This window comes from Mytilus californianus, unplaced genomic scaffold, assembly GCF_021869535.1.
Source record: "Mytilus californianus isolate M0D057914Y unplaced genomic scaffold, xbMytCali1.0.p SCAF_7, whole genome shotgun sequence".
Lineage (NCBI taxonomy): Eukaryota > Metazoa > Mollusca > Bivalvia > Mytilida > Mytilidae > Mytilus > Mytilus californianus.
Genome location: NW_026262723.1, coordinates 99,194,288 through 99,207,551, shown reverse-complemented (window position 1 = coordinate 99,207,551; position 13,264 = coordinate 99,194,288). Strand labels below are relative to the sequence as shown.

General features: G+C 30.8%; 1 protein-coding gene across 4 annotated transcripts in view; it reads right to left on the bottom strand.

The window, feature by feature from the left end:
- Positions 1 to 13,264, bottom strand: part of LOC127709180 (tuberin-like) — a 57,566-nt gene that overhangs the window by 6,031 nt on the left and 38,271 nt on the right. For 2 of the 4 annotated variants that reach the window (XR_007985538.1, XM_052214546.1), the window contains exons 28-37: positions 12,672 to 12,852; positions 12,340 to 12,387; positions 11,179 to 11,201; positions 10,325 to 10,888; positions 9,555 to 9,641; positions 9,004 to 9,190; positions 7,745 to 7,884; positions 6,050 to 6,128; positions 3,611 to 3,637; positions 227 to 318 (exon numbers count right to left, since the gene is read on the bottom strand). Coding sequence is in view for 3 of the 4 variants with exons in the window: in XM_052214546.1 (XP_052070506.1) it covers positions 227 to 318; positions 3,611 to 3,637; positions 6,050 to 6,128; positions 7,745 to 7,884; positions 9,004 to 9,190; positions 9,555 to 9,641; positions 10,325 to 10,888; positions 11,179 to 11,201; positions 12,340 to 12,387; positions 12,672 to 12,852 (1,428 nt within the window). In the remaining variant the exon portion in view is untranslated. The remainder of the gene's footprint in view (positions 1 to 226; positions 319 to 3,610; positions 3,638 to 6,049; positions 6,129 to 7,744; positions 7,885 to 9,003; positions 9,191 to 9,554; positions 9,642 to 10,324; positions 10,889 to 11,178; positions 11,202 to 12,339; positions 12,388 to 12,671; positions 12,853 to 13,264) is intronic. The other 2 variants (XM_052214547.1, XM_052214548.1) reach the window with 2 other exon arrangements.

The window sequence follows — 13,264 nt, the reverse complement described above, 5'->3', positions numbered from 1 at the left end:
TGCTTGTAAACATATGACAGTCTTAAAAAATATTCTGTCTCGCTTGTGGCTGAAACTTCAAATCATTTACTTATGTATCAACCAACTGAACACAATTATTCAAAATTACTTTGATGCGTCACAAAATTTTCTACCTGGAAAATAAAATCAACCTAAAGACTTTCCATAGGATTTTTTATTGGGAGGGGGGTTAAGTCTGCAAATGGTTATATTCATTTCTACTTACATTACAATTTACAGCTATCTGTCTTACTAAGTCTGATAAATGTTCATCAGATATCACTTTAGTATCTTTGTGACCAAGAATTTCAGCTATATCTGAAAATGTATCAAAAAACCAGTATTTTTTATATATATATATATGTATTGGTTAAAAGTTATATATGGTGGGCGATACATTCAAATGTCAATGATAAACAGCAATGCATGATGAAACATTTTCTAAGTTGTACTCCGTGGTAAATGAATTTGTGAAAAGTTGAACAGGATACAGACAATGAGAAATGAAATAAAATATTTTATATGGATCAAAAGAAGCTGAGGTTAGTAGAGTTGTCTAGATGTCCAAATAGTTCTTTATCATTTAATATCAAATATAAAATCAAAATGTATCGTATTTTTGTAAGTGCAACAAAAAAAACTCAACTATTTAACCCTAAAATACAATAATCTGACTAGGTCACTGGACAGGGCCTGCTAAGATATAAAATACATCCAATGAAGAAATGTATATATTTGTAAAGTACATAGCATATTAAATCAATATTTCTAATCTAAATGACAAGTCATTATTGGATGTTAAACACTAAATGACTAAGACAGGTTTTATTTACAAGGAAGACAAGTGTGAAGAATTCAAGGTGCTGCTATCTAAATACAAACACACTTCTCCTAGTGTATACTTTATTAAATTTTATTGTTTTGTAAAGGAACTAAGGATGACCAGCGTATTCACATTATCTATCAAAAAAGCCTGAGTCATAAAAGTCCTACAGTTTGATTAAAATAAAAAGAATCTTTAATAAAAGTCCTTCACCATGGAGTAAAGCAGATGTATCGAAACTTGTCATATTGAGGAAATTCTTTTCTTTATTTATACATATCTTTATACATATTTTTTTCTTTTATTAAAACAAGGAAACTGAGGTCTTTTGAAGGGTACAAGATAAATATGTGATGCTTAAGGCCTGCCTAGAAGACAGAAACATTCATGCTTCTTTTAGCCTGTTAAATTTCTGGATGTTATGAATGAATAGGCCTGTACATAAAAATAAAGGTTCCTGTAGAAATTGAGAGCAATGGATACTTTCTGTTGAACATCTTGTATTAAATGTTGTACTATCTATTGCAATATGTGTCATCATGAATTCTTTTCATCAGATATGCTGCTTAAACAATATTTTTGTCTTTCATGCTATGCAAGCTATACAAATTTACATGGATAGATTGATTGTTGGTTGCTTAACGTCCAGTGGAAGATAAGCAGTCAAGGTAAGTGAAATATGTAGCAAAAAGTAATGCATTCAAAATTTGCAAAGCATACAACCTTCTTCATGTGAGCTAGGCACTTTTTTTAAGTAAAGTGTGCAAAATAGAAATTTTTATATGACAAACAATTGTGAAGATATATTTTCAAAGTCCAAGTTAACATCTGTTATGAATATCTTTCAGCCCTCAGTGACACCTACAAACATTGCTGCAACATCAGCCTAGTTATTAACCAGTGATACTTTTTCTAGAAACAATGCTTTTTCGTGTATTATAAGAAAAGTATTCACATCATTACATCAATTTTACACTTTGTTTGCTAAATTCAGTAAAATTTTCATCTGCTGTATCTGGGATAAGCTCACACATAGAAGTCTACCTTACTCTATTAACTAACTTGGTAAATTGACATTTTACAAATAACTTTTATCCATGGATTGCTAAGATATGCAAATACAGCTAGCAGGACTTGATTGGAGATATTATATCAAAGTCATATAATTCATTCGTTAGACTTTTTATATAAAGGAAGAAAAGTTTATGTCTTATCTTTTTTTTAAGACTGTTTTTACAAATACAAATTTTTTTTTGTGTGATTATTTTTTTTCAAAATTAACCATAAAATGGGAGGTAACTTTGATAATGTAACGTTTATAAAGGAATGTGTTGAGAATTTACCTATTTTGTTTTGTAGCAATAAAGCAAGTCCTTTTCCTTTTTCTTTTCTCAAAGCACAATATAAGTACTATCTTCTCATTTTTTATGTTAAAATTCGATCATTTATTTTTCTTTCCTTCACAGAAAATTTTGCCATGTACAATCTAAACAAAATCTGATAATTTTGCACAATCTGTAGCATGATATAAACTACAATTTTGCAAATTATTAAAAAAAATCTATTGATTTTAATTTAGTTGTTTTTTTATGGTCTTTTCCTGAATATGCATAACATTTGTAATGATCAACTTAAAGATCAATTAATTCAAAACAGGTGATATACTAGATGTCAACATTTATCAAAATTGTGTTGGTCTTTTTTTCATTTCAAACATCATCAATATAGCATTTACAATCAATCAAAAATATATATTTAGACTAACACATTAGATGTGTAGTAACTGTTTCCTAATTATTCTAAGATTTTATTTGTACTAAACACTTCACCATTATTAGTCTTTTTGTTAAGGTGGTACCTAACACTACAGGGAGATAACTCTGTAAAAATCAGCTAAACGTTTTAATTACTTTGTATTGTTAAGGAAATATTAAGCTTCTCAATGATCAAAATTAGTGTTCGTCAAACTGCTATATAACCAAAGAAATTTTTCTGATAAAGTGGTTGGTTCAAATTTTTTGAAATTTTTATATTTTTGTCAAAGGGTCAAAGTAAACATTTTGTCAAAATTTTATGAAAATTAAACGAGCCAAATTAATATTAGTCAAGGTGTTGGGTACCACCTTAAGACATAATCCAAATTTACAGTAGTTTTTAAGATGATCATAATAAGATAAAAGGCTGTTAGACTAGCAGCTGATGGCCCAATTATAAATAAAAAACTGAACACAAAATTTATACTGACATAAGATGTACAAAAATGAATTTCACTTTAAATAAAAACATTTGTCTATTAAACAAGTATTAAAGACAGTTTGTTTTGTAACACAATGTTTCATTAGCTATAATGTAAAAGCACATCTTGTTTGCCAGCCCAGTTCAATATATTTTTTAAGTATAAATGAGCCAAATGTATTATTTCCAGACACAGATCCATAGTTGAGATGAAAAATTGATTGAAATTCCAAATTTGATTTAGGAAAACTTTTCTAGTCAAATAGAAAAGGAATACAGTGGATTTTTTTTATTTTCGTGGACACCCATTTTCATTGATTGAGAATTTTTTTAATTTGTTCATGGATATTTGATTTCATGGTTTTGCCGAACTCTATAGAAACTCTGAAAGCCTATAGAAAATGTGTACTTCATTGAACATTTATATTCATGGGTTTAGGTAAATGAAATTTCCAATACAATGTGCATCTCCTTTGACTCTGTCTCTGGTTTAATAGAAGCAGGTATAAATATGATAATGTGTTAATGCAAAGCATTCATACACAGAAGTACCTGTTGTGATACTGTCCTGAAATGGTACTATAAAACAAAACATCATATTAGTCAACCACACAAGTAGTTCATGCACAGATCACCATAAAGCTTATGAAACAAAAACTAGGGTTTCAACAATATTAAATTTATACAAATGTTAATTTCATTTATAAATTTATACAAATGTTAATTTCATTTATAAATCTATACAAATGTTAATTTCATTTATAAATCTATACAAATGTTAATTTCATTTATAAATCTATACAAATGTTAATTTCATTTATAAATCTATACAAATGTTAATTTCATTTATGAATTTATACAAATGTTAATTTCATTTATGAATTTATACAAATGTTAATTTCATTTATAAATTTATAAAAAAATCATCTACCAGAAGCAATTTATAGCAACTTCAACTCTTTTTTGCTACTCTCCATAAGCTATTACTGAATTATATATATAATATGTGACCAAAAACAAAAAACAACTGCGCCATGAGCACATGATACGTCTGTCGCATTTTTTACGAATAAAGTTCAATAACTTCTCAATGTCATATCAGAAATTTGTGAAAAACTAAAGGGCGGTTATCTGAATTGATATAAACCAGTCACCAAAGTTTAATGAAAACTGCTCAAAGCACTTTAAAGGTATTGTCCGAAAACTAGAAAATCACCCCTTTTTTATGAATAAAATCCCATAACTTGGAATTGTAAAATCTAAAATTTATAAAAATTGAAAGGGAGCTTAAACCAATAGATATAAACAATTCTCCAAAGTTTCATGAGAACTGCTGAAAGCATTTTTGAGTTATTGTCCGAAAACTGGAAAATCCCCCTTTTTTTTAATGAATAAAACTCCATAACTCGGAAACATAAAATCTAAAATTTATAAAAATCAAAAGGGAGCTCATGTCAATAGATATGAACAATTCACCAAAGTTCTGTGCAAATTGGTTGAAGCGTTTTTGAGTTAATGTCTGACATGTTGACGATGGACAGACGGACAGAGGTATACCATAATACGTCTCGTAAATGGGCGTATAAAAACTACATGAGGTCAAGGTCAAAAGGTTTTAGAAAACAGCATGCAATGTACAAGTTAACTTTTAATTTTAAACCAATACAGATGAATGTATTAGGTGAGAACAAAGGGTTTGCTGTTTATAAATGAATACAGGGAAGAGGTTCCTTTTTTCCTTCTTTTTTTCAACAAAAATAAAAACTGATCAAATGATTTCATTGATAGTGTTTGTATAAAAATCTTCCACACTACAAATATAACTAGAGGCTCTTGGAGCCTGTGTCGCTCACCCGATATTTTTATTTACAATTGATGCATGAAATAATGCAACCGTTATACATTTGCTTTAGTTTCAGAGATATAGGTCAAAAACTGCATTTTCCCCCTAAGTTCTATTTTTAGCCATGTCTGACATGTTTGTTGGCAGGCAGGGTCATCGGACCCATTTTTTAAACTAAATACCCTAGTGATGATTGTGGCCAAGTTTGGTTAAATTTGGCCCTGTAGTTTCAGAGGAGAAGATTTTTATAAAAGTTAACGGATAACGACAACGCCGGACGCCAAGTGATGAGAAAAGCTCACTTGGCCCTTTGGGTCAAGTGAGCTAAAAAGTAAATTCTGAATGTTTCCGCATATAGTAAACCTGAAACTACTAAGTGTTTAAAAAAATTAACAGAAGTAATTCCAACTTAGGTACACTCATTTAAATATTCATAATTTTAGCAAACAAGATAAATTATTCAAAGGATCATGATATCTCTATCATTTGAGCAGTGATGAATACTACATGCAAAAGTATTTCAAGTATGAAATGAATAATTAACTATAACAATGACAATGAAGTGTGCTTTTTATATTATAAGCAAAACAAACCTTCCCTGCATGCATATTGTAAAAGACGTTCTCTAAGTACTGTTCAATTTTATATCAAACAGAAGAATATAAAATTGTAATTATTGCTGACTAGCTGACTGCAGGGTTGCGTTCAATATCGTAGCGGCTACATAGGGCTACGTAGATTTATGACTATTGAACGTGTAGCTAGCCTAGCTGCTACATAGATATTGATAGCAGCTAGGCTAGCTACTCGTTCAATAGTCATAAATCTACGTAGCACTACGTAGCCGCTACGATATTGAACGCAACCCTGATGTTATTATATTATTCATTTGAGTTATGAGGGTCTGGATGGGGATGCTTCATTTCTTTATTCTTTAATTTCTTAAGTCATTTTTCTTTATCATCTATATTTTGGCCCATTATTCCCTATTTCTTTGTCCAATTTTCTCTATTTTACTTTTTTGGTCCATTTTTCTGTAGATAAGGCCCATTATTCTCTATTCTGTAAACCCTATCCAAACCCTCAGTTATGTCAGTCTGAAAATTGCCAAGTAACTTATAAATGATTGTAAAAATGTACAAGCTTACCTTCTTTTGCCTGTAATGTTATAGCATTACTTTCATAGTCTAATGGCTTGATCACAATGTTTACATAGTTAAACTGTCCCTGTAATATATAAAAGAAAACCAATTAAGATGTCAAATACCATCAAACAGAAAATTTTATAAGGCAACCTTTTAACCCCTTCATTCAGCTGTTTGATTTTATAACTTACCATCATTAAAATATATTTATACCAAATTGAATCTATTGTGTGTTGCAGTGTCATCAAGTAAAAAATGATGAGTTGAAATTTGTTTTCTTTCTTTTCTCTTATCCTATTCTTAATAGTGAACAAGAGGCCCATAAGAGCCTGAATAGCTCACCTGCAATTTTTGTGTAGATCTTGCATCAATGATTATTTTGCTGTTTGATGTTTATTAATGCATGTTTAAACATACCTTTAAAAGATTCTCTCTATCTATCATAATTTCTGCAAAAAAAACTAAAAAAAAATTGGTTAATATCATCTTTCAAGGGCAATAACTCCTATAAGGCATCAATTGACATTTTCGGTCAAGTTGACTATTTGTAGGTCTTACTTTGCTGAATAATTTTGCTGTTTGAAGTTTCTGTCTTTCTATCATAGTTTCTAAAAAAAACTTAAAAATTTAATAAAAATAGTCTTTCAAGGGCAATAAGTCCTATAAAGGATCAATTGAAGAATTCCGTTCTTAAACTTATAGGTAGATCTTACTTTGCTGAACATTTTTTCTGTTTAAAATTTCTCTTTATCTATAATAGTTTTCCAGATAACATAAAAAACTGAGAAATTTCATAAAAATTAATATTTCAGGGGCAATAACTCCAAATTGGATGAGAAAGCACTACTTGCACCCCGTGTTTACATGATTGCTATCATTGTATAAAATAATAACATTCCCTAGAGAGTTAACTACCTTAAATTGTTCCAATTCTGTAATCCTCACCACTATCATTGTATACAACAGTTACATAGTCATTACTGAGTTACCTACCTTTATTGTTCCAATTCTGTAATCTGTATACAACAGTTACATAGTCATTACTTAATTGTTCCAATTCTGTAATCCTCATCACTATCATTGTATACAACAGTTACATAGTCATTACTGAGTTACCTACCTTTATTGTTCCAATTCTGTAATCTGTATACAACAGTTACATAGTCATTACTTAATTGTTCCAATTCTGTAATTCTCATCACTATCATTGTATACAACAGTTACATAGTCATTACTGAGTTACCTACCTTTATTGTTCCAATTCTGTAATCTGTATACAACAGTTACATAGTCATTACTAAATTGTTCCAATTCTGTAATCCTCACCATTATCATTGTATACAACAGTAACAGTCATTACTGAGTTACCTACCTTTATTGTTCCAATTCTGTAATCCTCACCACTATCATTGTATACAACAGTCACATAGTCATTACTGAGTTACCTACCTTTATTGTTCCAATTCTGTAATCTTCACCTCATTACTGAGTTACCTACCTTTATTGTTCCAATTCTGCAATCTGTATACAACAGTTACATAGTCATTACTTAATTGTTCCAATTCTGTAATCCTCACCACTATCATTGTATACAAATGTAACAGTCATTACTGAGTTACCTACCTTTATTGTTCCAATTCTGTAATCCTCACCACTATCATTGTATACAACAGTAACAGTCATTACAGAGTTACCTACCTTTATTGTTCCAATTCTGTAATCTTCACCACTATCATTATATACAACAGTTACATAGTCATTACCAATGTGCAGTTTCTTGGTATTACAGTTTGGGTCAGACTCTTTGTTTGGCATCAGGGTAGCAACATGATAAATCACTGTAAATAAGAAGAAAAGCATGTATCCTTCATAACTGATTGTTGTGGACTTATTTATTTTCGTGGATACCAATTTTTGTGGATTGAAGTAAAAATTGTATTTTCATGGATATTTGATTTTGTGGGTTTGCTAGTCAGCATACAAGTCTACAGAAAAGTTGTACTCTGTGTAACATTTTAAATTCATGGTTTTACCTTTATCAATGAAATCCACAAAAAATGGTATCCAATGTAAAAATTGAATCCACAGTATTGCATTTGTACATTATTCTGCACAGCTGAATAGAAAATCCTGTATAATGTCTTCGTGACATCCAAAGAGTTTGAACATCTACAACTTTGATCAGAACCACAAGTAACAATTGCAAGATTAAACAAGAATGTGTCCATAGTACACAGATGCCCCACTCGCACTATCATTTTCTATGTTCAGTGGACCGTGAAATTGGGGTAAAAACTCTAATTTGGCATTAAAATTAGAAAGAAAGATCGTATCATAGGGAACATGTGTACTAAGTTTCAATTTGATTGGACTTCAACTGCATCAAAAACTACCTTGACCAAAAACTTTAACCTGAAGCGGGACAGACGGACGGACGAATGAATGAACGGATGCACAGACCAGAAAACATAATGCCCCTACTACTATCGTAGGTAGGGCATAAAAACATAAAACACAATAATTTGGGAAAAAAGCAACTAAAATAAAATGAGGTAAATTTGAACTTTGTGCATATAGATATCAAAATGCCTGACCACTTGACACAACATATACAGTGTTGGTATGGTCACTTCCTTACATGACTATACAGAATTGATAATCCACCAGTAAAAACCCATAACACAGATAGTTGCCTGTTTCTATAAGGATAGTCCCAATTCGTTAAGACTTTTATCTGAATAGAACTATTATCAATACTCTCAATAATTTGTGTACTTGTACTGACAGATAAAAATAGTCACCAATGGTTATTCATATGATATTGGTGAATTTCAAATTTCTTTTTCTTTAAAAGTACATGGCAATAATGTTATGGATATTTATAGGAATAATGGTGGTAGGATCTTGCTTGGAATTGATTCTCCTGATAACAACCTTAAAAGTTTAGATATATATACCATGCAAAGTTTCATCTTGCCATCCATAACAATACTGTCCATCACTGCCATCTTTATTTAAACCTCCAATGTAAACTTTGTTTGGATCACAATCATGTAGTCGTATTAATTGTCCTAAACCTTGTAAAAATTTGATATATCTCTCTGACCCTGACTGGTTTGAAAATATTGCTTTCTCATCTTTTGTCTGCAAAATAATAACAATAGTTAAATTCTAAATTTCAATTGTTACTTTTAAGAACATATATATAAGATATCTATATATAAAGAGATGACCATGACAAACAAATAATTATCAAATAGAAATGCAAAAATCTTAAACTCCGAGAAATTAATTCTAAAAACAAGTAAGCAGTTGGTTACCCTATATTCTATGAAACTTATGCTTTTTCCTCTTAAATTTTTACAAGTTCTTCTAAAATTAACTCAATAAATCTGAATACTTTATGATAGGATATGTAACAGACAATTCATCATACAATGAATGATACGTGTAGTTTTTTGTTTGTGAATGTGACAATTTTCTACTTTACAGATAATAAAAGGTATACCTGGCTTGTACCAACATAAACAACACCAATCTTATGGGTGGCAAAAGGGTAAATCCTATCAAGATTGTTAATGGCTCTCTTCATAATCTGAAATTATAATGATTGCAATTACATTCTATGATTCACACAATATCTATAACTATGCATATCTATGCATAATATTTCCTAATATGTTTCTTAAGTTTCTGATACATTAACAAAACAGATAGCAATATATTATGCAGGTCAAAATTTATAAAATACTGAAGGTACCACAATTTTTATACTTTAAAATGTGCAGTTTCAATCAATATCAAATGTTTCAGCTTGTTTGCCTCTTTTTTTTTCTTATCTGGGATAAGGCCAAAAGGTTGTTTTTTACATTCATTGTCCCCATTGCCATACATATATAGATAAAATTTAGAATGGAAATGGAAATGGGGAATGTGTCAAAGAGACAACAACTGGACCAAAGAGCAGAAAACAGCTCAAGGCCACCAATGGGTCTTCAACAGTGAGAAAATCCCACACCCAGAGGCGGGCTTTAGCTGGCCCCTAAACAAAAATGTATGTTTTCCCAATTCTTCTTTTATTCACATATAAAATTGAGAATGGAAATGGGGAATGTGTCAAAGAGACAACAACCCGACCATAGAACAGACAACAGCAGAAGGTCACCAACAGGTCTACAATGCAGCGAGAAATTCCCGCACCCAATGGCGTCCTTCAGCTGGCCCCTAAACAAATACATATAACAGAACAAAAACGGTCTACATTTATCTTTAACTTACATCAGTTTGTGGTAGTAGAAGTGGCATTTCGTTCCCATGGTGCAACATTCCTCCAAAGTACAATTGTAAAAACACAAAACTTGGATTGATGCCACCTCTACCAGCATCTTTTGTCGCTGATCTGTCATCGTGGCCTCTTTCAGGGGTCACCACAGATATGGTATGACCTCTTTGTTTCTTGAATGCCGGTAAATCTGGCAACTCATCATGAACAGAGGATTCAGAACTTTCTGGTGACAAAGACAGTTGTGGAGGATTCACAATATTTGGTTGACTAGTTGGACTTAGAATATTTGTGCTTTTAGATATATTACTAGGTCTGTTTGACACCACACTCAAATTCATACCATCTTCTTTTACTTTTGAACCATCAACCACTATTTTATGTAAATTAGAATCTGATTCACGCAAAAGTTTATTTGAATCATCAATATGGGATGGAATTGAGTCTTTTTCACCGGAGTGATTATTTCCTGTTTCTAACAGTGATGGGGATGATGTGCTTCTCTTCAACATAGAAATAATGCTTTCATTTTCTTCGTTAGTCGAGTCTTTTGTTACTTCCTGAAAATTCAAATTGAAATCAATATACAGCTCTATAAAATCTGTACTTTACCACTGTAATAAATACAATAAATCAATACACTGTACTATTAAAACAATTTAAATTCTGTAATAAGTTTTCTTTAAAATGCCAATAAAAGTGTTTAAAAAAAGATTCCAATGTGACATTAGTGATAATGCTTGACAATCTGAATATATATACAAAAGAAATGAGTAAATAAAATCAGAATTTTAATTGTAATTTTTTAAATAATTTTGAAATTGAAAAAAAATACATTTTCTTAACTTACCTTTTCAACCTGACCATTTGATTCTGAAAAAAAAATAAATTAAAACATGTTTTATACATTCGGTTTACTGTATTATAAAGTGTCATGCAGCAATCAAGTTAAAGGGAAACAAGAATGTGTCTATAGTACACGGATGCCCCACTCGCAATATCATTTTCTATATTCAGTGGACCGTGAAATTGGGGTCAAAACTCTAATTTGACATTAAAATTAGAAAGATCATATCATAGGGAACATGTGTACTAAGTTTCAAGTTGATTGGACTTCAACTTCATCAAAAACTACCTTGACCAAAAACTTTAACCTGAAGCGGGACAGACAGACAGACGTACGGACAACGAACAAACGAATGGACGCACAGACCGAAAAACATAATGCCCCTAGGTGGGGCATTAAAACATTCATTTCAGATTTACATCATAAATATATGATTTTCTTGTTGTCTAAAAATTTCAACTTTTCCAGTGGCATTTGCTTTCTACATACTTTGGTAGCAGGCTAGCCACTTAACCAGATATGTAGGTTCTACAAAGTGAGTCAACTGAGATGAGGTATCAGTGTTTAACATCCCTATTCTGATTGTATTTATAAATCTCACACAAGCAAGAAAGTGTTTGTGGTGAAATACAACTTATATACAATATCAAACTATTGAAGAATGAACATAATACAGTATGGGTTTTGCTCATTGTTGAAGGCATCATGCTTTATATAAACATACAACTTGACAAAAGCAGACAAAGTTTAACCTGAATAACCTTTCCACTTTTGTGACAGATATAAAGCTTCCAGGTCTTTTTTCCCAAAATTAGAAGGGCCTGAAATAAAACGTTAGTTTAAATGAATTATAATTATGACTAAAATAAAGTAGAAAGACTGTCAGTAGAGCTGATAAAAGTCATACTCCTTTGACTTACCATTTTTTGTCTCCTATAACAATCATAACATGAAAAATTGGTAAAGCTCTTTATTTGCATCGGGAGACCCAAAAGATCAGTAATAGACAATGCGGTTAGATACTATAATTTATGTGGAGTTTCAATTAGTCTGACTGATTTAAGACTTATTTGTCCAAATGAATAAATGAAACGCCACAACTTTTTCCCTCCTCCTTCATGGTTTTTTGGTATATAATTTTACTCAAATATAAAAATAACATACCATTAATCTGCTTGTTTCCATCAATCAAAATCTGTATGCCTTCAGTACCTAAAATATAAAATAAAATAACTTTAAATTATATAGAATATCTGCTTCTGCGTTTATATTTAAAAAAAACTTATTATAAAGACTTTTTAAGAAATTATATTTCATTTTTTGCATTAGAGGACTCTGTCATCTTAATGAGCTGTTATAAATGATTTGTAGATAGGACTTTTCAGAACCATCACCACCTATTGAATTTCATCGTAAAAAAATTTTCTGACCCCCTACCAAACAATAACTGCTAGAGCCTCTCTTAATTCAAAGCTAAAAATACATTTTGAACTTACATTCAGCAAACAATCCACCTGAAGATCCGTGATCAGATGGGAAATGTTGATCATACAGTGAAACATATTCTTCTTCTCCTAAACTGTCTACATCAATCCTGCTACTCAAGCTGTCTATGTCTGGCTGTTTGGCATTACGAAAGTTAGCAAATAATATTGTAAAATCATGAAACTGTGAGTCCTGAAAATACAACATAAAGGGCATAACAGGTAGAACTGTGAGCTATTGCTAACTAATGAAACCCCACTTTAAGTATTTGTTAAACAGAATGTTTAAGAAAACTGAATCTTAAAACACATTACACAATTTCGGGAAGCTATTAGTTGTAGTTTCCAAGAAAAATTTGACAAAAATTTCATACATGGCCATTATTTTTAGAATATGCAAGTATTGGGTAAATGGGAAGTTGATGAGCAATGAACCTGAAATACTGTCACACTGTACAGCGTGCTGACAAGAATTCTGATAACAAATTTCAGAAAGCTTTAATTTATAGTGCCCTAGACAAATGTGATAAACATTTCAAACATGACCATTATGTTCAGAATATATATGTATTTAGAAAACAGGAAGTTAATGAGCGATGAGTCTA